Genomic DNA, 25,725 nt, shown 5'->3' with positions numbered 1-25,725 from the left:
TCTAAGGGGTGCGGGCAGAAATACACCCATCCCTGGACATCGCCTGTGTCTGAGCTCAAGGTCAGGAGAACACGTCACCAGCAGGACCTGCTTCCTTCTGCACATTCACCACTACCTCGTCTGCTTCACCCCTCCTTCCTCTCATACCCTCCCCGCTTCCATGGCACCTCCGTTCTTTCTTTCCCTCCTTCTCCACAAAAGGTGATGGGACAAGATGAGGTACTGAGATTAAGCCGTGACAACCTTAGACATCCCTGACACTGGGATGCAGGTTAGAGAAAGAGGGCGGGAATAGATGGAAAAAAATGGGTGGTGTGGACCACATGGGAAAGTCAGATGCAGAAGGTGGCAGAGGAGAGCCCTGAAAGACGGTAACATGGCAACGGTTGTGGACAGCCCCAGAAGGTTAAATGCAGTGGGTGGGTGTAGAATACACCAAAGGGAGCTGTGTCCTTTGGGGAAGCCAAGTAGGGAACACTATAGCTGGGGGATGTCATGGGGGTGCTGGGATGCTGTCTCCCCCTAATGCTTATGTTCGAAGGTTTCCCCCCTCACACGGCAATGTTTGGAGGTATAGAGACCTTTCCAAGTTGTGGTCCAGTAGAGGCCCTGTGGTCCCTGGGATGTGTGCTCAAAAGAACAGGGAATCCCTATCCCTTCCGGGTCTCTCTCTGCTCCTAATTAACATGTGAGTTTTGTTTCTCCTATGATCTCTTGCCATGGATGCCCCCTCACCCATTACCCTCCAGAAATGGGTGGATGCAGGTGCTTGCCTGCCCTGAGTCTCCAGAGCTATGAGCTAATTGTGAGTCTCTATCTGCATGGTTGCCTCAGGTATGGTGTTGTAGCAACTCAAAGCTGACTCACAGGCTTTCCTCACTGTAGCTGTGGCTAGGGGAAGGCAGTGATAAAATGACTAGTATAGAGACTGGGAGGTAAGGGAGGGAGCCGGATATTTGGGGGGAGGGAGGGGGCAGGCTGAGTAGGCCACACCTCCCAGCCCTCAACTCAGTCCTCTTAGGACCGCCTGCATTCTGGCCACAAGACCAGCTTCAGCCAATGGGAAGTCAGCGAGGACATGCGCCAGGCATACCTGGTTGTTAAACCCTTGGGCAGTGGACTGGCCTGAGGCAGGTGTTACTAGGAAGCAATCCTTAGGCATTCAGCCACCTCAGCTTACTATAGCTGCTGGAGTAGGGCGGGGAGGGAGGGGGGAAGGGAGTTAGTGGGGGAAGGGTCCAGTGGCGCAGAAGCAGGACCTGCTCAGCCAGCCAGCACCCAGAACCAGCACCCATGTTGAATCCTGCATTCAGCTCTGACTGAGCTGGGTGATGGTCACAGGGAGTAGCATGTGTGGGTGGGGTACTCAGCGCCAGCTGTGGGAACAGCTGCAGATGAAGGCTGTACATCCAGGGCCATCAGCCATACTCTAAGCATGGCAGCCTATGGGATACAAGGTGCCAAGGAACTCAGGTCACGGTCAGCTACGACAGCCAGGTTGGATATTCTTGTGGTGAGACTCCCATAGTGGCTTCTGACAAGATGTTGGGGGAACAAACTGCTATTTTCAAGCAGAAGACAGGACCCCGCCTCCCAATATGCCAGGTTGAAAGATAGCCCGTTGCTAGGGGCCAGAAAGGCCCTTCAGAGAGACAGCTTCACACTGGAGCATGTGTCCAGGGTGCAGTCATGGAGTCCTTTGAGCAGCCCTTGGTGCAAATGAGAGCCAAGATTCTCTGGGTGGCTGCAGGCATGGCCAGAGTCCCTGCGTCCCCAGGGCTCTGCCAAGCCTCAGCTGTGCTCCAATAGAGGGAAGGAGGGTTGCTGGCACCCATAGCTGTCCTGGGGGAAGCAGTTAACAGTCTGTTTGGAACAGGACCTCAAGAGCAAAGCTAGCCCCAATCACCCTCACGCAGCATAATAGTGTTGGAACAAGAGGACCAGCATCACTTGGCTGGGTCTCAGAACTACTCTGGGCCTGCAGCTGCTGTGAGCCACCCTTCCCCCATTCTCCATAGGGGAGCAGGGATGCCCTTTTTCTTATGTCCTGTTCCACACCATGGGAGGGGCCCATCCTGGCCTGCTGGACCGTGGTCACTCTGAGACCTGTAGGAGGAGGACAGAGCAGTGGGGACCACCTCAGCTGTTTCATCTGCCTTCTCTTAGCAGTGAGTGCTGGTCACAGGAGCAAGCCCAGAGCCTCGCAAACACCATTTCCTCTCTGAGATTTTTTTTGTTTTGTTTTCTGAGACAGGGTTTCTCTGTGTAGCCTTGGCTGTCCTGGACTCACTTTGTAGACCAGGCTGGCCTTGAACTCACAGCGATCCACCTGCCTCTGCCTCCCAAGTGCTGGGATTAAAGACGTGCGCCACCACACCCAGACCCCTCTCTGAGATCTTACAGAGCCCATTTAAGTGCAAGGCTTGGTCATGAGATCCAAACATGCTGTGCCAGCCAGCTTCCACTTGGACCTGGGGCTGAGGAGAAAGCTGCTGGAACCCAGGGTGGCAGGATGTGTGTGGAGCACGATGTCCATTTAGGGCCAGAGGAAACAGCCGGATCCTGCCGTTATCACTGTGGCAGAATCAGATGCTCTCTTCCTGGGGCCCCTGAAACAGCACTGTGGGTCTTGGACAACGGAGACTGAGGTGCTGTTTATCCATTCCCAGGCAAACTCTGGGCATAGGTGGACTACTCCTGCCACTTCTCCCTGCCTCTATAGGGCTGGAGACCAGAGGCCTTGACCTTCTACCCTTAAGGCCGTGCCAACACCCAGGGAGGCAGACAGTGTTCTGTGTGAAAGTGGCCTGTGACCTTGGGTTCCCTTGCAAACTGGGAGGGCCTCTTTGTGTCTGCCTGACTGTGATGTCCTACCCCCTGGGGACTGGGGACTGTGGCTTGAGGCAGATCCTGATCACTCACCTTAGCTGTTGCACGTTAGACAAGTCTACGTGCTGCACCTGCGTCTGCCTGGCTGTATAGCATGGCCAGGTGTCCATTTTCTGTGGCCTCTGGGATCTATAAGCCTCAATGCCTCATGGAAGTACTATAAGGAACCCAGCCATGGGCGCCTAGCATCTGACTGCCCCCTCCTGAAGGAGAGATAAACCTGTTTTTTAGGATTCCAAGTGAGGGATTGGACCAGTCTCGTGAGAGAACAGGTGATGTTAATCCACTAGGAGACCGACCACCTTGTGCCGGAGCTTGACTGTTGCCAGCTGAAAAGATCCCGTGAACAGACTCTGGGAGGAGGTATATAAATAAGCCAGACCTAGAGGCGGCTCTTTTTGGAGACTTGGGATAGTTTTGGCTGTTCGTCGCTGCACTTGAAGATGCTCCTAGAGAGAACGGATCGAGGGAAGGCTTCGGGGCTCCAGCTCCTGCTGAGGTTCTGGGTTCTGGTTACCCCAGGTTCCAGCAGAAGAAATCCTGCGGCTCCCGCCCGGCGAATCGTTCCTCAGAACTGATATCCTTACAGTTTTGTTATTATGTACATTAATCCTCATTTCCTATTGTTTTGGTTAGTCGGGTTATAAGTGACGTATGCTCGGTCACTAAGTTGTTAATAAAATATATTGGTTAAGAAAATTGAGCCTTGGGCTGGAGAGATGGCTCAGAGGTTAAGAGCACTGACTGCTCTTTCAGAGGTCCTGAGTTCAATTCCCAGCAACCACATGGTGGCTCACAACCATCTGTAATGAGATCTGATGCCCTCTTCTGGCAGAACACTGTATAAATAATAATAAATAAATAAATCTTAAAAAAAAAAAAAAGAAAAAGAAAATTGAGCCAACACCCACCCATACTCAGGCAGCTTCTATTATCCTAAAGGTATCTTTGTGGAGTCTGTCTTCTTTTTTTTTAAATTATTGTTGTGTGTGAGAGTGCATGTGTGTGGAGGTCAGAGGACACGGAGTCAGCTCTCGCCTTCCATCTTTATGTAGGTTCTGGGGATTGAACACAGGTCAGCAGGCTTGCACACTAAGGACCTTTACCCACGGAGCCATCTTGCCTGGCCGATTCTGCTCTCTCAACTCTTCCCACACTGGCTACACATCCCTAGGCCCAGGAACACAGATTCTGCAATGTGCTGCAACAAGCCAGGGAAGCAGCCTGTGGGGAGCAGAGAGGGCGGTCTGAGTGTGAGAGGTGCCGAGGGAATGTGCGTTGCCCACATAAGCAAGGCTAAGTCTCAGAATCAGAGGGAAACGGCAGAGCCTTCTCTTCCTGGTCCATGTGTGGGTGTTGACAACGTGCGTGGAGAATGCCCACCGTAGCTTTCTCCCCCTGGGTGTTTACGGCCCGAGCCCCGCTCCACTACAGAGACTGCCTCTACTAGACCAGCTGAGCCTGCCTCCTACACCCAGCTGTACCCCACAAGCCCTGCCCTCTTGTACAGCTGTATGCAATAACCCTGCTCAATTATATATAATAAACACGCCGTGCTTCCTCCATCAGAGACCCCAGACCACCTAAGGCCAGCTCTTCCTGTGTGTCTGTATGTGTCTGCCATTTCTTCATGTCCTCACCACCCCAGTCAGCTCCATCCCTGGAGGCATGCCGGACATAGCAACAGACGTTTCCCTGAGCCTCCAGCCTCAGTTCTCCAGAGACGACGGGCTTGGTGACAGGCTCAGCCCATAGAAGTGCCAAATGTGATAGTCCTGCAGCCAGTGGCTCTCTTGAAGCTCTTGCTTCCCAGTCCCCAGGTGACATTCCCAAGTTTGTCCCCCGCCCTCCATTTGACCCTAGGCACAGTCATTTCTCCTTCCCTCCTCCCTAGGCAGGCTTGTGGCAGATGCTGTGGGAAGCTATAGTCTGCTTATTTCTTCCCTGGTGGCAGCCCCTGAGGGGACATGGCAGCCAGGAGAGACCTCGGAGCCTTGGGGTTGAAGTGGCTCTCCCTAAGGACGAGGGAAAGGTTTGTGTGAGAGTGGTCCCAATGTTTCTCAGGGCCTGGACTCTTCAGCGGTCACCCTTCTGGGTGGCTCACTGTCTCCTGGCTCTCAGTGTGTTCTTCAGGAAACCTACTCATGGCTGACTGCCAGATAAACATCCCAAATCACACGCATCAGGGTTGTTTGCCGTGTGGGCAGTGGGAATGTGTCCTGCGGGCTGAGAAGGTGTACTTTCAGAGATTGCCTGCACATGTGTGAACACCGATGTGTGGGCCATGTGTGCAGTGTGTGTCTGTTGGTGTAGACACCGGTGCCCGACCGTTGGATGCATCTGTGTTTGGAGAGGCCTAGCTCCGTGGTGCCCAAGGGATGCATCTGTGCCTAGGTGGCATGTCAGGCTCCCTGTTTGGGCGTATGCTGCCACCTGGTGGTCAGGCTAGGGCTATGCCGCACACGCGCGCGCACACTCGCACACATAGGAGTAGACTTATATGACCGGGCTGGGTGTGCTCCTAGCAAGCTCTGAACATGGCCTAGACAGCTCCAAGAAATCGCCCTCAGAGTCATCTCTTAAGGCACAGTTCCATCAGTCTGTGACATGACCAATAACTCGACCCTAGTCCGAAGTGATAAGGCTGCTGCTAACCAAGGCACTACCAGAATCCTGCTGAGAGGAAGAGTAAGACAGGATGGTTCACTGGGTCTCGACCTGGAGCCTGTCAAACCTTTTCTAAGGCCCAGCCCAGACAGCCACTCCCCTGAGCATCCTGGCCCAAACACTACTAGTGAGGGCCCTGTATGGCCAAACCCTTCCCTGGTCCTGTTCGTGCCACCTCACCCACTGTCCTGGCTTCCTAAATGCATTTTAGATAGAGGATTCCCGTCTCTCTTCAATCCATATTGGATCCTGAGTGTCCCCACAACTTTGGCTTGAGTCATAGCACACAGTGGCCCTGGGAGATGCCCATCAAAACACATGCTTCTTGGGCCACACCTGGGCTCCAGGGAGAAGCAGGAACAAGGACAGACACCACACGGCCAAGAGGTTTCTGCGAAAATAGTGGGAATATATTTGAAAAGACGAGTTAGCTGTGACTTTTACAGTACGACCTCAGGGGCCCCCTGCCCACGTCTTTAGCCATTTGAAAGAGGCATTCTGAAAGACCCCAGCACCTTCTACGGAGGCAGTTTGGGCCTGATTTGGTCTTGTTTAAAATGTCAAAATAGAACCTTTTGACACTCACATTGCACCCAAGCTAAAAACCACACAACAAAATAAGCCAGGAATCTCTGAGACTCCTAGGAGAAACAGGGAGCCTCTCCCTCCGCCCACTTGATACACAACGCTATGTCGGCAGGTGTGCAGTTGGCAGGCTCTCGTGCCAGTGCACATACCATACCCACAGCCCCAGCCTTGAGGGTCCCTTCACTGCTGGGACCCTGGGGCTGGAGCTTAACTGGGGAGACAGGCGAGGCTCTCTCAAGTCCTGGGTTGCAGCCTCTCTGGCTAGGTCTCCCCACCCTAGTCATCCCATGGTTTAAATAAGACCAGGGAGCCTGGATTCACATTACATCATGGGAATAGCACCAGAACCTTTGGATCAGGCTTTCTGGGACCTAGAGTCGGAGCCCCATGGGGCAGGGAGGAAGGCACTAGTGAGGGGCCGTGGGGTGAGGCACTGCCCAAGGAGCGGTGTTCTCTGGATCCCCATAGGGGCCAGGTGCTGGAAACACTAGCAGTGCAGTTGGAGGCCATCGTGACTCTGTGGTTGGGGGGGTGGGGGGGATGGTCCTGCCATGCTCTCAAAGACCAGGTGGCTCAAAAATGGCCCAAGTAGAGAGCGCGGTCCTCTCCCATGTGATTTCTAAGGTCACTTTGGAATCTTAGCAATGGCAGCAAGGCCACTGTCTGTCTGAATGCCCTGTGCAAACCTTCAAAACGCGAGTCTTATAGTATTGAGGCACCTGGCCAACAGGGTATGGTGGCAGTGATGGCATGTGCCACTTTCTTCACGCACTTGGTACCAAGGAAGCAGATGCACGCGGCTGGTCCTCCCCTCAATCCCATCCTTCCAGCAGAAAGCCCTGGTCCCCCAGCACACGCTCCGCTCTCCAATGGAAGTCAGGAGCAGAGAACAAACACATGGTCTCAAACCAAGCTGTTCCTGACGCTGGAGGCCTGGAGAGAGGCCACCAGCTGCATTCCCTTGGTCCTCTCCTGTAGGTCACTGGGAATTGTCTTTCTTCAGAGGGATTTTGAAGCTGGTCAGTTTCTGCCCAAACAGCTGGCTAAGGAGGTCACTCTGGGCTTCTGCAGTCCGGTGGTCTCGGGGCTCCCTGGGTTGAACCCCGTGGGCAGCTCTGACTCTTTTGTAGGGCCTGCACAGGGGTCTCGCCTGGGAGAAGGAGCCCTTTTCTGGAGTGTGGCCCAAGTCCCCTTTCCGCTGTGTTGATGGCTGTGGCCTCGTCCTGCCCAGCTGGCCACTGGGTCTGGACTTGACAGGGGGAACTCGGCTGGGAGTTGCTTGCTTTCGGGGAGCCCTGGATGACTTGTCAGGGACTGAAGGACCTCTCCCGGTATTCCCTGTATTTCCATGTCTAGCCAGTCCAAGGGCCTGGGGCTTCTTCTTTTTTTCATTGTTTTCTCTTTTCTCCCTGGGACCTGAATGTACCTGGCCCACCTGATGATCAGCTTCTCCGGGCTCCCTGGTGCTGCCCTTGGTGTGGGCTGGAGGTGGGGGCTGGTCAGGGGTGGAGCTCCCCCAGCTACCAGAGCTGGGCTCAGTCGGGGTGGAGGCCATCTCGCTTTGGAGCTGCCCACTGGTTGGCTGGGGCTGGCTGCCACCCCCTGTCTGAGTACCAGGCTGTAGCCCCCCAGTGTTCTGAGAGCTGGGCCTCAGTTTAGCTTTAGAAGTGCCAGTTTTTACCTTGTCCTCAGGACTCAAGGCCAGCTCTCCAGACACCGGGCTCGCCATCCCTATAGGTTTCCTGGGTGGTGTTGGGAGTTTTGGTGCTTTGCCGGGGGCTGCTGCTGATCTGTGCTTGGGAGTACTGGAGCAGGCTCCTGATTTGGTGGCACTGCCCTTCTGGGAGGGACCCTCTATTCTCCCCTCAGGCACTATGTGGTATGTGGTCACTAGCCTCTCCTTCAGGAGCGGGGAGGGGTCTCCCGGGGGATATCCAGGGGCACACTTGCTTTGGGTGTCTGTGTTCTTTTGTTTTCCTGAGAAGAGGCGAAGGGCCCTCTTTTTCCCCACCACAGTCTGCCACTTGCATGGCTCAAGACTGTGTGAGGAAGCCTCATGTTCTGGTTTCTCCACGGCTCTCTCCAGCTTGCAGCCACCTGTACCTTCAGCTGAGGCAACTGAGAAAGGAGACAGAGATGGAGGTGGGAGGTCCTGGCCATTCAACGGTGGGTTGTCCCCTCTGGGTGAGTGGTCTTCCTGGTCCACAGGCCTCTCTTGAGAACTGGGCTGCTTCGGGGTGAGGCTAGGAGCTGTCTCTGAACAGAGCAGAGGCACCGCAGGAAGGGAGCCCTCCCCCTCACTTGGAGTCATGCTTCTTGTGGGTAGGATTCTGTCAGTGCTGAGCTCATGGGGGCTGGAGGGCACCACCACCCTGTGCCTCTCACTGGCATCCTGAGGGACCTGGGTCTTTCTCCTAGGAACCCCGGGCCGCCTAACACTTCGGAGTGTGAAGGGCTGCTGGCCGCTCCTCAGGTGCTTGTCCATGTGTCTGTGAAATTGTTCCTTCTTGGCAAAGGTGTAGTTGCAGGAGCTGCAGACAAAGGACCTCCTGATGACATGCATGACGTTGGCGCAGAGCTCACAGGCATAGAGAGGCACGTGTGGTAGCTCCCTCTCCTCTGTCACCCCGTGGGTCAGGCCCAGGTGCGCCCTCAGCTCCCAGTGTTCAGGGTAGACCTGCGGGCACCGGGGACACAGGTAGACACGCTGTGGGCTGTGCACCGCCAGGTGTCGCTGCAGCTTGAAGGGCTTGGGGAACTGCTTTCCACAGTGGTGGCAGTCACGGGAGGGGTCCTTGCAGTCCTCGTGTACAGGGACAGCTTGGGGCAGCGACTCACTGTGGGACCAAAGGTCTGGGGATGGAGTGGGGGGTGTCTTGGCGGAGCCAGAGGAGGTAGCAGGGCTGCTGGTCAGACTGGACTGGCTGCCTCCTTCTGTTGACTCACTGAGTGACACCGAGGCACCATCTTGGCTGGGGGTTGCTGAGGTTAGCATCTTGTGCTTTACCCTTCTCCCTGGGATTTTCTTCCCAGCTTCTCCTTCCTGTTCCAAAACCTCCCCAGTTGAGCGCTTGGTCTTCTGGGGTTTGGCTGCTTGCTCCACAATGCTGTTCAGGAAGTGTGTGAGAGTGCCTTCCCCGCCCAAGGCTCGCCTCGCCTGTCCGTTTCGGGCGAAGCGCGCTGCGTGCTCTCGAAGGTGCTGGTTGTACATCCAGACATCGGCCACCTCCTTCAGGCACATGCCGCAGGCCCATGGCCCAGCTTTGCCCTGCACGTGTTTCTCCCACAGGTGCTCCCGCAGAAGCTCCCGGGAGCTGAATCTGCGCTCCACACACATGTAGCATGTTGGGGGCGGTGAGGGGCTGTGTGCCAGCTTGTGAAGATCCAGTTCGCCCAGGCTGTGGAAACGCTGGAAGCATGCCTTGCACTTGTAGGAAGCCTTCCTGCCCTTTGCTGGCAGGGCTCTGCCTTTGGCTCGCTTGGCCATTCTTTTGTTTGGAGGCCTCTGTGAATTTGCCATGGCTGGGAAGTCTAGGACCCCTGGGCTGGGGAGGTCGGCGAGGTCATCACAGGGTCCCAGAAAGCACAGGTCTTGTATTTCCAGCTGGCTGCTGAGAACCTCAAAGTCTTTCATGTAAAGTGAGGGTGGGCTGTCATTCCCGGGGAGCCTGTCATCATCTTCTCTTTCCAGGTTGGGGGGCTCTGGGCTCCTGTCTCCAAGGGAAGAGGCTGTTTCACAGGCAGGGCTACACAGCGCCAGGTCTCGCCAGGCTTCTGGGACCATGTGCAGCTGAGGGATGGCCTCTGACCACTCATCTTGGTTTTCGGTGGTGAGGCAGGAGGGCTCCTCCTCCATGGAGCTGACCTCCCTGTTGGGTTCCAGGGCCCACAGGCTGAGGCTGGGGGTCCAGGGTTCAAGGCCAGGTGGCTTACTGCTCAGGAGCCCGTCTAGGAGGAGGGACTCGGGCTCGTCATCCCACAGGTCTTCTTCCTCGCGGGACAGGCAGAGAGAGCCCGAGTCGCTGAGGTCTGTGGGCAGGCGTGTGGAGCACAGCAAGGCGCTATTTACCACCTCGGGGCCGGGCTCCTTTGGTGGTGGACTCTTTGGTCTTTTACAGCGCTTCCCATAGACTCGTAGGTTCTTCTGAGTGAGGCGGCCGTCCAGGGGGAAAAGCTGAGAGAAGGATACCTCATCGTCAAACAAGTCTGGAGGTTCCCTTTGACCTGGGCTGGGGGTTTCGGGAGAGGTGCCCTTGGACCCCTGGACTCCGCTCTGGGCTTCCGGGTCACTGGTAGGACCCTGAGGGGAGCTGCTGATGGTGCTGTCCACTTCAGGACTGTGTGTGCTGTCAGGTAAGTCAGATGTCCCTTTCCCAGTACCTCCATCTGAGCTGCCTGTGGCTCCTCTGTTGTCCCCCACAGGATGGCTCTCCACAGCCCGTGATGGTTCTCCACCAATGTCCAGTGCCCCGGTCTCTCCTGGTCCCCATAGCCACTGTGTCCAGGCTGCCTTCCGCTCCACTGGATGTTCCTGCTGTATCATCTGTTGACAGTCTCGCCACTCTTGGGGGACCTTCTGTGCTGGCAACTCCTCTGTACACAGGGCCCCTGGGCTCATGTCATCAGCCACCTCCAGTGCTCTGGGTGCTACTGTCAGGGGAGGAGGTGGTGACCTGTCAGCTGCCCCGCATCCTCTCTCAGGTGAGAGGCTTGGAGGGATGAGATGATGGCCATCTGCGGATGATGGATCTGAGCGCTGCTTGTCTGAAGTCACGTGAGTAGTGTCTCCAGAACTATGTTTCTTCCTCCTCACTCTCACCCCCCCTTTCCCGTTTGATTTCCTCTCTGGGCGGCTGGGGGAATTAGCAGGCTCTCCACCTTGCCTCTGGTCCCTCATCTCTGCCTGTTTGGGCTGGAGCTGGTCTGGTCTCCTGGGCTTTGAGGCTGGAACCTTTGCACTCTTTCCTTGCTCAATCAGGCATGGGGCAGGTGGTTGCTGGTTGAGGGGAGTGCCTGGTGTCCCAGCTCCCTCAGATTTCTCACTGGTCCTTTTCAATAGCTCAGGATCAGAACCCATGGTGTCTCTAGGTGTTGTCGAGGCCTGGAGGGGAGGTGGTCCAGAAGAGTGGCCGGGGCCCAGGGCTGAGTCATTTAGTCTTTCTTTCCAAGACACTTTGTGGCTCTTCTTCCCAGGAGTCTGGCATGCTTGGGTCATGGGATCTGGAGGCTGGCAAGCTGGCAGGATCATGGGGCCCAGCAGGGATCCAGGCTCCCTCTGTGGCCGGTGCTTCCTGGCTTTGTGCCGGCTTAGGCCTGCTCTGGAGCGGAAGGAGGCTGAGCAGAGCTCGCAGGTCATGGGTAGCCCAGCTGGGGTCTTCTCTGTGGCCTCGGGCTTTCTTTTCAAGCCACGAGGCCTCCTCCGTTTATGGTCTTGGGGACTGAAGGGGCCCCTTTGGGGAGGGCGATGAGAGATACTGATATGGCATTGAGGAGCGTCAGGCCTGAAATCACTGGATGTGCACCTCACAGAAGTTGCTAGAGCCAAGTGGAGGCCCATGGGCACACCTTGGGCACCGGCTCTGGGTACCTTTGTCACATCGCAGTGTCTTGTCCCAGGTGTTCCTGGGTTGTCCTGTTGCTCGCTGCCGGCTCCTGCCTCATCTTCTTGGTGGATTTGGGAATCTGGTCCTGTAGTCCCCAGTGTGGCAAGTTCTATGGGCACAGCTCCAGTGCTGTGGTCTTCTTCCCTGTGGCTAGAGCAGGGTGTTCTGCCCTGGGGCCCTAAAGAAGGGTCTGAGGAGTACATCCTTTCTGAGCTGTTGAGGGACGGGACTCCCATGCAGTGCAGGTCTGACACGTCAAGTGTCTCACCTGAATCTAGGTCATCTTTGGGGGGAGTGCTGGTCAGAGGAGCAGCTTTGATAGTCATTTTTGGGGAGCTGGGAACCCCTGGGGGAGGAGCAGTGGCATGGGCAGGAGATGTCCTCAGCTCCTCTTTTCCAGAATCATCTAATGTTCTTACTGTGATGCCTTTGGGGCTGTCCTTCTTAAGCATTACAGAGGCTGAAGAACTGATGGAGCCAAGTAGGCCCAAGGGAGGGCCTCTGGGACTGCTAGTCCCCAGCAGAGAGTAGTGGGATAAAGTCTCTTCAGAGCCACAGCTGCTTGTCATCAATGATGTAGGGGTTGGTGGGGGCCCAGCATCTTTGGTGGCTTGGCTATGACTGGCCGTTCCCAGAGGCACCAAGACAGGACAGACTGGCTGATGGTAGGGGCTGGGTAGGTCTCTGTGAGAGGAAGGTGCTAGTGGCCCAGTAGGCTTGGCTCTGCCACCAGGGTCTTCCTGCTCAAGTTCACACTCAAGTGGAGTATGTGTGGCTGGGGAAATGGCCAGGTTCCTGTTGCGGGGAGCTGGATTCTCCTGGCTAAACAGCTGTGGGCTGGCTGCCTCCTCTGGGCTTCTCTCTGCAGGTCCCATCTGGGGAGGGAATGCTGTCAGGATGCAAACCAAAGATGTGCCATCAGGATGGGAGGGGCTTGTGGAGGGCAGCGCTTGTTTCCTAAGCCCCTGGGCTGCTCTGTTCCCCTGACATGGACCTCTGCTCCTGGCCGGCCTAGCTTCCAAACAGGCACTGACCTTGGTGAGTGTGCCTGGGTCCCCCAGGCTCCCCCAGCTATTAGTCCGAAGCCTGTTGGCTTGATTCTGGCCTTTGGTCTTTTTAGGTTGACCTGGTGAACCCAGATGTCTTCTTGCCTTGGGTCTCAGCTGCTTTCGGATGCCTGCAGGAAGAGCTGGCATTTTTACAGCTCCCGAGGAGCCCTCCTTCCCACTGGCCCCTTCTGTTGCAGCGGGGTTAGCAGGCCGAAGGTTTTCACTCTTGCCTCTAGGTTCCAGGCCCTGGAGCAGAGGGAAGGGGCAGCAGGCTGGTTCCTGGAGCCTCTGTCCCAGGGGGACACTGGGCACCCAGGGAGGCTCTGGCATGGGATGAACCCAAGCCCTGCCACTTTGGAGCGTACACAGTGGAGAGGCCCCTGCAGATGCAGACTCACCCTTAAAGCCAGGAGCCTTTGCAATAGGGTTGGTAAGCACAGCTCCTGTGGGACTCCCTGCTGGGTCTTCAAAGTGTCCCTTAGAGTCATGGCTGAGACTGGCGCTTGGAGGCGAGGTGACGTCCTCATCATCTGTAAACATCAAGTTGGGTTCTAGGGCCAGCTGGGGATTGGGGCTGTTGAATCCTGGTGCAGCAGAACTTGGGCAGGGCCCCTGGGCCTTGCAGGGTTCTGGAGAACGTCCTCTTGTATGTTTACCAGTGAGCAGCAGTGGGGCATTCTCCTGCGTCCCAGAGGCGTCATTACTTTTAGAAAACAAAAGCTCATGGTCTGGGCCGTTCTTGGCCAAGCTCTCAGCATGGAGCATGGATGCCCGTTGCTTGTTGGAGGCAGGCAGATGGTCACTTAGGGGGACCTGACTGTCTGTGTTGGAGGTGATGGCCTCCTGAAAACTGAGTGTGAAGCCTGCAGGGCTGAGCGGAGCCCCAGAACCCAGGTCTTCCTGGGTGTCTGGGGGAGGTGCTGCTTTTTCTGTGTGGCAGGAGGCTGGGTAGGACCACTGTTTCTGGGGGTTCCTCAGGGCCTCTTCCCGCCGTGAACTTGATCCCTCAAGACCTGTAAAGTTGGCTGCTGGCTCCCTCTGGAGTGAGGTGGGCTGAGGTGTGGGCAGCAGGGAGGCCTGCTTTGGGCTTGGGTCCATCTTGCCTTCAGGTGCAGATACCTCGGGCTCTCCCAAGGGCCCCTGTGCACCCCCTTTCCCTTGCAGTTGGCTTTCTAGTTCAGTTACCAATCTTTTGATCTCCAGTTCATCCCCGCACAGATTGCTCATAAGGATAACACTGCATTCGCTTCCCTTTTCAGGCGCAGGGGCGGGGCTGGGAAGCACCATCTGTTCAAAGGGACACTTCTTGCTGAGTGCTTTTCCCTTGGAGAGGCTAGGGAGGGGGCCAGGCAGCACCGGAGAAACTTCCTCCAGCAGCAAGAATGGGGGATAGAGAGGATCTGCCAGAGGTTTCTTGGGGAGAGGGTCAGTACACACCAGCGGCACATGGGTGACCCTGTCTGCAGACAAACTGTCGTAGAGTGGTGGGTCGAATCCATCCTCAGGCAGCCCTGCGAACAGAGACATGGACTCCAGGGTCAGTGGCGAATGTACCTTGCCTGGGTCTGTTTCAGCTGGGTAGGGTGGATTCTTTGGTGGTGCAGACTCAAGGGTCTCCATACTGTCCTGGCTAAGGTAGCAGCTGCGGGCAGGCTGTGTGTCCACAGGTAAGGGCTTGGCGTACATGTCTTCAGGGAAGCAGTTGGCTAGGTCCTTGGGTCCAAGGAGCAATTCACAGAGGGTGTCATTGTTAGGCAGGGGTCCCCTTTTGGCAGCTGAACACCCTACAGAGCGCCTGTCACAGTGGTCAGAGTCATAGCCAGGGCTAGAGTTCTTGAAAGCTGGGATGCTGGATTCGGTGTAGAAAGCATCTGCCATCTTATCGATGGGTACCAGGCCCCCTCCAGGCTGGCAAGCGGAGGAGTTCTCACTAGTATGCATCCCGGGGGATCTCACGCATCCAGATGCACCCTGCAGACAGCCGGCATCTGGCTCTGGCACGCTCTTCCCCGGTAGTGTTTCAGGGTGGCTCACTGATGACTTAGGGCTGCCGACCTGTGCTGGCACTGGAACGTTGGGTCTGGGGCTCTTTCCACCACAACTGGCTGGGGAACTGGACCTCTCTCCGAGCTCTGTGGTATCGGGGTGTAACTCTGCAGCAACTTTAGGCTCCTTGGCCTCCTGGGGGAAGCCTGGAACTGCACGCTTTTCCTCCTGGGTTAGAGGGTGTTTCGGGGCTTCTGTGGGGTGATCGGCATGCTCAGGGCCTCTCTCCACAGGGTCTGGGTCTTCGCTAACATCCAAGTTCTGCAATAGGCTGTGCATCCTTCTTGGAGTAGGAGAACCCTTGTTCTCACCACCCTCCTGCCTCATGACCTTTCTTGGGTTCTGGGGCAAATCTTCTTTCTTCCTCTTCTTGCCCTGGCGCCACCGTTGGCGGCTGTGGCGGGAACAGCCTCGGGCAGGCGCCCCCAAATCCTGCTGCTGCTCGCCACCCTCCTCCTCCTCCTCCTCCTCCTCCTCCTCGGATTCAGAGGCACAGCTGTGACCCTCGAGCCTGCCCTCCTGGGTGGTGGGTGGTCTGGCAGGCAGCAGTGGGCCATGGGAGACCTGGCTACGTGGTGCCTGCCGCCTGTGGCACCCGTTTTTCTGCTGTACTATCTTGTGGATGAGCTCCTTGCTCCAGGAGCCGCCCCGCCCCCTCCTTTTCCTGGGGTCCTTCCCAGCAGGCAGTTGCAGGTACTTGGAGCTCCTGGTCTCCTTAGAGGTGGCTCTGGGGATGCTGGGGATGCCGTGGTCTGCGTGCGCATGGCCTTTGCGAGCCCGACTTCTCTGACCCTGGAGCCTGGGTCGCTCAGCACAGTGGCTCTTTTTTCTTGGCCTTAGGCAGACGGCTCTGGTGGGATTGTCAGTGACCTTGCCCACACCTGGCTCTTTCCGGAACAACTTGAATTGCTTTCCTCTCCTCTGAGGCCTGACGAGGGTGGTTGCATCAGCTTCTGCAGATGCCAGGCCCAGGGAGCGGGTTTTGGGCCTGTTTCGGGCTGGGCAGGCCCTGTCTCCAGCGCGGAGAGTGTGGGGTTCTGGCATAGCAGCTTTGGATGGGAGATGGGGGTCGGTACCATTCTTGGGAGTTGGTCCCACTTGGGCATTGAGGGGGTGCCCAGAACTGGGTCCCTTGGAGCCTGAAGGCTCCTCATCAGCAAAGACATCAATGAAGCTGCTGTCTATCTCAGGGTTGTCTGAGTGGTACTCCATACCGTTGAGTGCTTCAGTGATCAGCCTGTCCAGCTTGACATCATCTTCCATGTCAAGGTCTGAGCTGGGGAGTGGGAAGGGAGTAACAGCCAGACCAGGCAGGAAGCTTGTTCTCAGGGAGTCATCTTTGCTGTCCCCCTGGTCATCTCTGGTTAGTAGGAAAGGGGTAGCCTGGCTTTGTTCAGGCAAGGCTAGGTGTGCATCGGTGGACGCCTTTGAGGTGGTAGCGGGTGTGGGCAGCCCTGAAGGCTGCAGGGAGCCATCCTTGGTCTTGGCTAGCAGCAGGCTGCAGAGTGGCCTGTGTTCCAGGAAGGCTGCGAGGCTGCTGTAGTTGCGGTCACACTGTCTGCAGGTCAGCAGTACATCTAGCTGGTCCAGGCTGGCACTGCTCAGGGAGAAGTGCTGGGCAGAGTATGGTGGTGGCTCTGGAGGAAAGCCCTGTAATCTGTCTCTGCCCAATGAGGGGCTCTTGTGGGGGAGTGGGGCTCCCTCCAGGCCCTTGAAGGCATCCTCCGCTCTTGGCCCCTCTGTGGGGACAGGGAAGGCTTTGGCAGACTCTGACTGATAGCATGTGGCGAGGGCGTGTGTGGGCTCTGGAGAAGGGAAGGGGCTGCTGGTCTCCTGGGATTGGGTGGGGGGCAGGAAGTAGGCTGAGGGCCTGAGGGGTGCAGGTTGCTGGCTATCCTCAGAGCTGGGATTGGCTGGGCTACTGGATGGTGGTGACAGGGACGAACAGGTGCTGCTGCTGGCTGTGTTGGTTGCAGGTGAGGGAAGAGGAGACTCACTGGGAGAGGCTCCCACCACCCTGGGTGGGGGCAGGCTGAGGGCCCCCTGGGGAGACACCTGGGGTTGGGTTCCCCCAAAAAACAGAGGCTGGGTCCCAGGGTCCTTCATCCCACCATAGGCTAGCAGCCTTGGGGAACTGCTTGGCTGAACCGGGCTGCTCCTGAGAGCTGACAGTGTCTCCCCAGGCCTGGGGATTGTGTTCAAAGCACCTAGGGCTCCCTGGCTGTCCCCCTGCCACTCAGAAGACCCTCTGGGGAATGTCAGGCGGTTCAGTGCCCCCATTTGGTGGGAATTTGGCCCAGGGGTCGCAAGCACCGGGGACCAGGGCAAGGGAGGACTCTGGGAGAGGCAGAGCTGTTGGCCTTCGAAGAAGGAAGTCCTGGCAGCAGCTGCAGGGCCCAGGGTAGATGTTGGGTAAGGGACTGACGTGGAATCCCACAGCTGGGGCAGATGTGTGGGTGGTGGCCCAGGGGTGGTGGGCATCTCTGTGTCCAGAGGCGCTGGGCTGGTGCCAACCCCATTAGTTCCATACCCCTGCCCTGGAAAGTGCCTCTGAGGTGGAGGATTTGGGGGGGCCCTGGGGCTCCCCAGTCCATCATGAGTGGGAGGGGAACCTTCAGGAAGGCCTTTGGTCAGGTTTCTGTGCAAACTATCATGGAAGGGGCTTGGGACCAAGTGAGCAGCACCGGGTGGGGAGAGGGCACCTCTAATATCACTGGGAGTGCTGGTACCCCTGGATTGGCCTGGGTTGCAGGGCAGGGATGGATAGGCAGGGTTTGTACCCAGGGCCTCCTCAGACCATGCTACCAGGGGCTGCTGGAAGGTGAACAACACTGTCCCAGCTGCACGGGCTGTTTCCACAGAGAAAGGGTAGGGGACAGAGACCCCCTGAGGGCTGCTAGGCCTGCTGCCTTCAGGGAAGGGCTTGGGCTCTGCAGAGGGGACCCCAAAATTAGCACCTGGGAAGCTGTTTTCAGCAGCAGGAGGCCAGGGGTTGGTCCCAATGGCCTGGAGGTTAGTGCCAGAAGCAGGCCTATGGGGGCTGGTGCCACTGCTCTGGGGGGCCCGCCGGGGCAAAGGCCCAGGGGTGGCACTTGGTGAGGTACAGTTGGTGGAGGTAAAGCTGGAAGGGGCCTCCTGAAAGCACCTTTGGGAGCCATTCTCTTCTGGGGAGGGCAGGGCTTCAGCCCTTGGGATACTGGGCCTGCGGCGGGCTCTGGTCTTTTGGCCCCGGGAGGCCTTGGTCTCTGACACCTGGGGACCTTCAGGCTGCAGGTCCTTAGGTGGTTCATCCAGGACGCACCTGATCCTTGAAGTGCTTAGGCTGTGCAGCTGTGGGTGAATGTTCTCCATCCGGCTGGGCAGCCATGAGTATGCTTGTGCACAGCTCCGTGCTGCTGGGGCCTGCCTCCTCAGTAGCAGGTCCTCTTGCTCCACCTCTTTGGCCTGACTCAGCTGGGCCTCAGGGGAACCTTGGGCTTTGTTGCCATCATCTCTCATGCCCTGGGTGGTCCTGCTGGCAGAACCATGGTCCTTGAGGGGGTGCTGAGAGGGGCACCCTAGGCTCCTGGCAACTTGGCAGGGCTGTAAGTCTCTGGGCAAAGTCGGGGGCCGCTCTCCTGGCATGGCCCCGCTGTTCTGGGTGCTAGGAGGATGCAGTGGTAGGAGGAGGGGCCCCGGTAATGGGCTGGGTGGCCATCCTCACCCCTTGTCGGGGCTCACGGAAGCCTATCCTCATGGTTTTGTGTGGCGCCTGCAAGAAGAGGTAACAAACAGGTTACAGGTTCGTGGTGGCTGGATCTGCTGTGGGGAGGGGCAGGGGTCCCATGCTGGACTTTGTAGCCTCCTGTGGAGGCCAGAAGCAGCAGTCACTTGTGGTGGCTGTAACAGAAGACCCCATCTCAGAAAAGAGGCTGACTGGCTTGGGCAGCAGGATCTCTGAGAAACAGAGTCAGGAATACTCGGGTGGTATAGAGAAAAGTGGAGGGACAGAATGAGAAAGGGAGAGGGGTCTGAATATCAGAGAAGACAACTTGCTTTTGCAGAGGAGTCCCAACAGCTACCTGCTGGGAATGAAAGGCCCCCACTAATTTAGGGCAGGCCTGTCCCAGAGCTGCAGGGTAGATGCAATTCTACTGTCCACCAGCAGTGGGCAGCATACCCCTCATGCTGGGTAGCAACCACAGAAGCCCAGAGTGCCTGGTACTCTTTCTTGGTTGTGGGGGGGGGGGGGGGGGGGGGGGGGGGGTTGGATGGAGGAGATGACGAGGTCACAGCACAGGACTTCATACTCTGCCACATCTAGGCTCCTTTCCAGCCTACCTACCTGGAGGAGGCTCTCCTCCCCTTCTCTGGTCCTCAGTGGCATGGACAACTGGGGCCTTGGGAAGGGCTTGTTTGTTGACCAGTTATGTAACGGGCTGATGATGGTGATACCAGCACTGTACTGCACCCTGTACTGAGTCCTCACAGCGACTCAGTCAGTCAAAACTGCTCTGTCACCTCTGATGATGGGTGAGGGGCTTAGGTAATTTTCCTAAGGCCTCACTGCTAGTGAAAGGGCACCTCCTAATCTTTTGTAGAACTTAGCCATATCACACTGGGTCCAGAAACTCCCAGCGGTTAGGTGGCAGATGCGGGGACATAAGCATCCAGGGTCTGTCAGGAAGTCCCTACCTGATGGGTGACACTGTCACCTAAGAATAGGAGCCCTTGTAGAGGGCTGAGGAGGAGCTGGGGCTCCTAGTGAACCTCTTAGCTTCAAGAAGGCATTCTAGGGAAGAACTGAGCTCCACAGGTGGCTCCCCAGGAGCTGTCAGAGCTGAAGGTCTGCTAGGTTCCAGGGTCCCTCAGGTGATGCCACCTTCTACCCTGCTCAGAGCTATAGTGTCAAACTGCCTGTTAGCTCCAGGCAGCCTGGCTCAGGAGAAGACTCTTGGGGGATCCAGTTAGCACCCGCAGTTATTGTCTGAGCAGGAGACAGGAGCGGGTGTGCTGGGGACACGTACCGCCTCCAGTCAGCGGTGGCTGGCCATACCCACTCTAGCCATAAGCATCACATACCTGGGGATCTGGGGCCCCTCACTGGGTTTCTGAACAATCGCCTGGAGGACGGAACCTTCTTGGCTGCAAAGAGAGAGGACAGTGTGTTAGAATTTGAGGCGTTCTGTTTTCTCCAGAGGACTCTTACGTGGTCCTGCATAAGCTGGGAGCCCCAAGGGAGCGTATTGCTTCTCTCTGATGTGTCTTGAAACAGGGAGAGTAAACGGCAGTGGGTGGTGCAAACTACTCTGCTGCAGCTGCACTCCAGCTACTGAGCATCCCAGCCTGCCCAGTGCCGTGGTTTCAGCTAGCTGTCAGCCAGTGTGCGCAGCTCCTGAGCAAGTCTCCAAGTGGCGCTTTGCCCCTTACTCGCTGTCACTGCACGTGAGCCTTGGTGCCCACTTACCCCACAGCACTCACAATCTCATATTAGTTTACTTATCAGTACCCCTCATGGCCCCCCCAGGTCCAGAGCTTTCAGGGATGCAGGGCAGCCGCTGCACATGACGAAGGTGACCTGAATGGAGGTGGCTTGCGGGACTACCAATTTGGAGAGATATACATTTGTAAATACAGACAGGGGCTGCCAAGACGGCTGCAAGTAAGGGCACTTGCCACCACACCTGGTGACCCAAGTGTGATCCCTGGAACGCACAGGGTGGAAGGAGTGAACTCCTACAAAATTTTTCCTCTCACCTTCACATGTGTACTGTGGCATGTGTTCCTCCCCAAACAAACAAGCTAAAGGCATAAACGTAAAAAAAAAAAAAAAAAAATGTAGTAGTTAACTATCTTTTGACCTCATCCCCGCTGCCTGAACACAGCAGCTGGCTAAGGGACAGGTCCTGTCGCAGTGAGGGTACTGGGCTTCCCTGTGCAGGCCGTAGCCCAGCTCTCTGACTGCACACTTGAGGAATTGACAGAGAGAGTGTCTGGAGAGAAAACACGGCAAGGAGTTGAGGTCTGACACGTGAGGAATCGCCTCGGTAGTGGGGCCCCAGGTGAGCCTCTGATGAGACTGTCACCAAGAACATTGGGTTGCAACCTTGTGGGACACTGGCCACACTTACACTCCTGATCCTAGGGTTGACCAGACCCTAAGGACCTGTTTCAGACTGTTGTTGCTGAGCGGACAGCTGCTCTGTGGTACATGCCCAGGAGGGACAAATGCATCTCACAGCCTTAGGCTCTAGACAGCTTGGCCAAAGTCTTTTTCTGAGATGGGCAGCAGAGGCTGGAAGAGGTGGAGGCTGGCGAGGAGGCACAGAGAACTCCATTCACCCACCCAACATCCATCACCTACCACCCATCCACCCACCTATCACCCACCTACAAATCTACACCCCCTACTTATCATTCACCCACCCGCCCGTCCATCTACCACCCATCCATCATCTATGCATCCACCATGGACCGTCAACCCACCCACCCATGCATGCATCCACCATCCACCAGTCTCCATCTGGACCAGATGCTGTACCAGGCAGGCATGAGGTGTGATTGATTTGTGGCTTCCAGGTTACAGGAAAGACAGGCAACAAACAGCTATAGATGTTGGAAACAAAGGCTGAGAGAGGCCCGTGACTTGGCCAAGGTGACTCAGTTGGGAACATTGTCAAGCAGTGATATAAAAGCAGGCAGCATGTGGCCTTGTCTCTCTGGCACCCAGCAACGCCTGGGGTCTCTGGCTCAGCACTTGGATTCTCTCACCCTTTCCATCCTGGCTGGTCCCTTGTTCAGCCTGTGGCAAGTACTCCCATCTGCCCTGTCCTGGTCTTTGTACCCACATTCCTGCATCAGCACCCTAGGGCACCAGCCCCTGGCTCCCTGTCCAGATATAAGGACCACAAGGCAGCAAGAACAGGGCTCTCCCTGCCTGAGCTCTTGGAAAAGCCTCTCCGTGCTGTTGCATTGGTGTGGGTTTCAGCAGGCCAGGACCCCTTTTGAACTAGAGGAGAGATCCAAACCCCAGATCCCCAGCTGGCCCCAGCATCCCTGGAGGGGCGGGGCATGGCTTTTCTCTCAGAGCTGAGCTGCCCGGGGGCTGCCCAGCGTCCCAGGGAGGGGCTGCAGTTGCAGTGCCTTGATGTTTCTTTCAGCCATTCCCCTTTCCTGTTTCTTCAAACGCTGCCGCTTTCCTTACAAACTGTTACCGGAGCACTCCGATAAACCTCTGCAGGTAAAATTATATCTGAGATGTGGCCCAGAGGGTGCGCTTAGGAACACGGCTCGCATTATCGGCTGCATTTATCTTAATTACTCTGGGGGAAAGTAGAGGCTGGCATTGGGAAGGGGCTGGGAAGCCAGGCCTGTGCTGCCTTATCAGGGTGCATATTTGAGATCCTTTAGCAGGAGGAAGATAAGGGAGTAAGTGGGGAGGAGACATTAATGTTGTCCAAGATGACAAGGAGGTAGAGCAGTGGGCAAGGCAGGATTCCCGCTTGAAGGCAGGGCTACACACCTGCCCAGATAGCTGGGAGCTGGTGTAGGGCAAGGGCAGGTATCGGCCACCCTCTCCTCATCCCTTTGTGTTACAGAGGCATGATGCTGGTCTTGAGATGAGGTGTTCATCCAGACTCCATATGTCAGCTGTACCCACGACTGCTGGGACCTTACTCAGTGACCTGCACCCAGGGTCCTCAGCTAACTCCACAGCTTCCCAGGAGCAGTCTTTAGACGAGGCACTAACATGTCTAGGGAGTCCTTCCTGTCCACAGTGAGTGCTGTAACAGCCCAACCTCAAGATTTGGCTCTCCAAGGCCCATGCCAGTCACCCATGCTTCTCAGGCATCAAGGAGCAGAGGTTAATCCTGTGTCCAGAGGTGCCCGATGGCAAGCACATCTCTCCCTGTCAATACAAAGGTTGGCCCCTGTACCATTTCCCACAGCCATCTTGAGCATCCTTGGGCTCTGTGGTCCTGGGCCATCGTGGACCCTGCTCTAGGACACCTACAGCCTGGGTTCTACCTGGATGGATAGCTGTTCACTGAGGAGGCCTCATCTGCCTTCCACAGCTCCAGCACCTAGGGTAACACCCCAGGGTGTCTTCTATGACCATACTGGCTGCCTCTCTCAGTGGCCTTATCTGGGGTGATGAGACTGGAGCCCTAGGCTGGGCCCGGGCTTGCAGTAGGAAGCATGCATGATGATTTGGTGTGTGACACGGCGAGAGGGTGGGCATGAGGTGGCCTGGGCTGCCTTTCGACCTTCCTGCAGGCTTGGGGTTGTAGCCAAACAAGGTCACTGGTGAGGGGGCTGAGGCTGGCTGTGGTAAATGACGGGAGACAGTATTTGCAGTCCCTAAGAGTCCCCCCTCTGGAACAATGTGACCTGGTAATCATCTGTGCCTGTCTCTGTCCTGAGGTTCACACTGGCAGCACATGGGCAGGGACATGTGTCCCAAGGAATGAGACTAAAACACTCCCCCAGGGATTGCCTGTGGTTCAGGCCTGATCCTGTCTACCCCTTTTTTTGGGGGGGGGGGGAACCAGTGTGATTATAATTTAGTTGCCTGAGGATGAGAGGGTCAGCAGATGGAGGAGGAGTTTGTGTGGAGGCCAGGTGGGAGGGCTGGCACTGTTTAGAGCTACTTATGTGCCCTGGCTCCAGGAAGGAAGCCTCTGAGCGCTGACCGACTGTGTGCCGACAAGCCCACTCCAAGCAAGGCTCCTGCTAAGTTGTAATGGGCACTGGTCTCAAGGTCCGGGATGTCACATGTGGCCCTCCGACTATATTAGCCTGGGGAAGAGTGGTCCAGCACACTGTAACTCTGAAGCTCATGCCCAGAGCTGATTCTGACCAGAATGTCCTCCCCAGATGGCCAACACTGGTGACAGGAGGCCCCCACCTGGGATAGCAGAGGAAACCTTCCGGCCTCCCATATTGAATCCCTATTACAGGGCCTTCCCATTCTCCTCTCCCAGTGGCCTTCTTGCCTTCTTAAAAAAAAAAAAAAAGAAAAAGAAAAAGAAAAAAAATATAGTGAGTTGCCATGTGGGTGCTGGGAATTGAACCAGGGTCCTTTGAAAGAGTAGACAGTGCTCTTAACCACTGAGCCATCTCTCCAGCCTGCCTTCTTGCCTTCTGATCCTGCTGAGTCACATGGGCCTGTCCCTAAAACCCCTAGGTGCTCCTGCTTATTGGCTGCCAGACCTGCCTCTTCACTCTGTTCCAGAAGTCGCACCTCTCACCCATGGCTGCCCTGGCTGCCCCGCTCTCTTGGATAGCTCACATTCATGTGTAGGGTTCCACCACATGGGGTTCTGCCATTCCTGTCGGGGGTCTGAGGGCATGGGGTGTTGGGGTGGGGTGTAGGGATCTGAGGGCACAGGGTGTGGGGGCCAGGGTGAGGGTGGCACTAGGACTCTGAGATCCCAGGGATTCCTTCCCTCATAGTCAGGGCTTTTCTGACTGCACAGCAACAAAACAAAGCAAAAACAAACAAACAAACAAAACAAAACAAAAAAGCCAAAACAAAAAGGCTGCCCTCTGCTCCCAGACACACTCCTCAGCTGGGTCACTGACTCTGAACCCCTTTCCTTACCCCCAGTCCTCTCCATGTTAGGTGCCTACTACCATGATTATAGCCCTGACACTGGCTTGCTCCTAACACCCATAGGCAAGGGTTTGCTAGCCTGACCACATGCACAAATGCCACTACTTGCGGATACCCCTTCCATACATGACTTTGCAGAGGCCCAGGCCTATAGGTGGACAGGGTGAGCTGTCACCACGTCCTTTCTCCCAGGCCTAAGCAGGCTCCACACAGCCTAGAGCTCCCTGTGCCAGCTCTTCCGGTCTTACCACAGCCCTTCCCAGTGCTGCTGCTCCACCCAGCCTGTAATTTGCTGTCTGCGTGGCTCCTCTGTGTCCTGCGCCCTGAGAAGGCTGGATATACCAGCTACCAAGGCTTGTAATGCCAAGAGCCACCAAGGGGCCACTGTTGGGGAAGGAAGGAAAGGTGATGCTGTGGGTGTTGGTATGTCTGCAGGTGTGTCCTGCCTTGCTGCAGGTGTGTCCTGCCTTGCTGCAGGTGTGTCCTGCCTTGCTGCAGGTGTGTCCTGCCTTGCTGCAGGTGTGTCCTGCCTTGCTGCAGGTGTGTCCTGCCTTGCTGCAGGTGTGTCCTGCTTCCTGCTAACCTTTGGGTCCCTATGTGCAAGTCACCAGCTGAGACCACGCATCTCCGGGAACTCTCACCTCCCTGCCACTCGCCTTCTCTGGGTGACTGACCTTTGCTGTCCTTTTCTTGCCAACAGAGAATTGTTGGCCTGGCTACTTGTTCTGCCACTGCATTCTGAGGGTTGACATTTTTGTGTAGCAGGCACAGCTGTGTCTTCCCGTGCCAGGGGCACTCCTTGGGACAAAGGACATAGCCAGCATCTGCTGGAGGAAATGAGTGTGAGGATGTCCCACCTACCACTGTGTCTGTGGATGTACAGGTTAGGCTCTCTGTACCCTGGGCCCCCTCTTCCCAGGCCCTCCTGGGTCAGTAGGTGCTGTGCTAGCCTGGCTGCTGGTGGAAGCTAAGGACAGGGCAGGCATCCTGTTTTTTCAGGAAAAGTCTGAAGTTCAAGTTTTAAAGAGAAACCTCCCCATTTTAAAGCCTGGCAATGAATTCACCTAGAACAAAACAACACTGTGGGCTGAACCTGTCTGTCTGGGCTCAGCCTGTGGTTTGCTGTGGGTGACCTTCGTCGGGCACACAGGTCCAGCTGTCCTCACCCAAGCCGATTCACACACCCATACCCTCACCCACTCATTGATACACGTACCCACTCATCCATGCAGCCACTCACGTTTTCACACTCTCTCACGTGTTCACCCACTCATTCATTCACACGCTC

The 25,725-nt window shown here is 56.5% G+C and overlaps 1 protein-coding gene across 1 annotated transcript; it reads right to left on the bottom strand.

The window, feature by feature from the left end:
• Positions 1–7,063: 7,063 nt before the first annotated feature.
• Znf469 (zinc finger protein 469) lies at positions 7,064–19,983 on the bottom strand. The gene is made up of 2 exons (XM_051168773.1): positions 19,904–19,983; positions 7,064–18,593 (listed from the first exon to the last, which is right to left on the bottom strand). Exon 2 carries the CDS (start codon positions 18,464–18,466, stop codon positions 7,124–7,126), a length of 11,343 nt encoding a protein of 3,780 aa, XP_051024730.1. The 5' UTR covers positions 18,467–18,593; positions 19,904–19,983; the 3' UTR covers positions 7,064–7,123.
• Between the last annotated feature and the right edge of the window lie 5,742 nt (positions 19,984–25,725).

The sequence above is a fragment of the Acomys russatus genome, chromosome 26, assembly GCF_903995435.1.
Source record: "Acomys russatus chromosome 26, mAcoRus1.1, whole genome shotgun sequence".
Classification (NCBI taxonomy): Eukaryota; Metazoa; Chordata; class Mammalia; order Rodentia; family Muridae; genus Acomys; species Acomys russatus.
Note: the sequence above shows the minus strand (reverse complement) of the source record. Positions and strands in the feature narration are given on the sequence as shown.